At 62.5% G+C, this 915-nt stretch overlaps 1 protein-coding gene and 1 long non-coding RNA gene across 2 annotated transcripts in view; both read right to left on the reverse strand.

Annotated features, from left to right (window-relative positions):
* The window catches only part of LOC102381291 (butyrophilin subfamily 1 member A1-like), a gene marked incomplete at its 3' end in the record, with an annotated part of 24,277 nt that overhangs the window by 7,586 nt on the left and 15,776 nt on the right, over window positions 1-915 (reverse strand). The window contains exon 9 of the mRNA XM_025195802.1: window positions 20-40. Within this exon, the coding sequence (XP_025051587.1) occupies window positions 20-40 (21 nt within the window). The remainder of the gene's footprint in view (window positions 1-19; window positions 41-915) is intronic.
* The window catches only part of LOC102380876, a 6,591-nt gene continuing 5,696 nt past the window's right edge, over window positions 21-915 (reverse strand). Inside the window, exon 6 of the long non-coding RNA XR_003092431.1 lies at window positions 21-40. This is a non-coding gene — a long non-coding RNA (uncharacterized LOC102380876). The remainder of the gene's footprint in view (window positions 41-915) is intronic.

Genomic DNA, 915 nt, shown 5'->3' on the forward strand with positions numbered 1-915 from the left:
GGCAGTAAAAGGCACTTACTTTTCATTGCTTCATACTCCGCTGCAAAGTGAAAGAGAAGGAGAATTAACCTGGAGCCCCACAAATTCCCTGGCCCGGGCCCAGGCCCAGGTGCAGCCGCCTCTCCCCACCCGCGGACATGGACAGACCCTGCAGATCTGTGCTCCAGGCATCAAGCTGAGTCCAGCCCAGGGCCACGTGCTGTGTGGGCAGGACCCGGCTCTGCTGTCCCGGCTGCCTTGGGGACATCCTCTTCACCAGGCTCTGCACAGACACCCGGGCACCGGGCTCGGCTGCCTGGCTCCAGGACGCCCCACCCCTTATAGCCCCTCTCCAGCAAGGTGCCTTGTCCTCGCTGGGCTCCCGAGCACTCCCCTTCCACCCTCCCTGCCTGCCCTTCCACCACCTCTGCCAGGGCGCCTGCCTCCTCTTCCTCCCTCTCCTGTCTTCTGGGGGTTTCTCCACAGCTCTGCCCTCATTTACCCTCCTCCCTTCACATTGATCATCACTTCACGTCATCTTCACCTCACATCGGGAGCTGACAGCCCTCAAATCCACCTCCTGCCCTGGGCTGCATCCTCTCACCCCACCCCAGCCTGGCCGGTCTCACTTGCCTCCGCTCTACTTGTTCCCTCTCACCTCAGACTGAGGGAGGCCAAAGCAAACTCCCCCTCCCCTCCCAGCCCTCCTCTCTGCCCCTACCCCCCATTGCACACCGCAGCACACCCACCCTTCACTCAGCCCCAGTCTCGGGGGGTCTCAGACACCTCTCTCCTTGCACCTGCCCCCCACACGTCCACTCCCAAATGCTGCTTCTCACTTCCTCCATGATCCGGCCTCTAAATCCTGGCAGGCCAATTTCTCACCGTCCCTCCTCTCCTGCCACAGCGAAGCCATCCCCTCCTCTCCAGCCCCCA

This window comes from Alligator sinensis, unplaced genomic scaffold (genome assembly GCF_000455745.1).
Source record: "Alligator sinensis unplaced genomic scaffold, ASM45574v1 scaffold1986_1, whole genome shotgun sequence".
Taxonomy (NCBI): domain Eukaryota; kingdom Metazoa; phylum Chordata; order Crocodylia; family Alligatoridae; genus Alligator; species Alligator sinensis.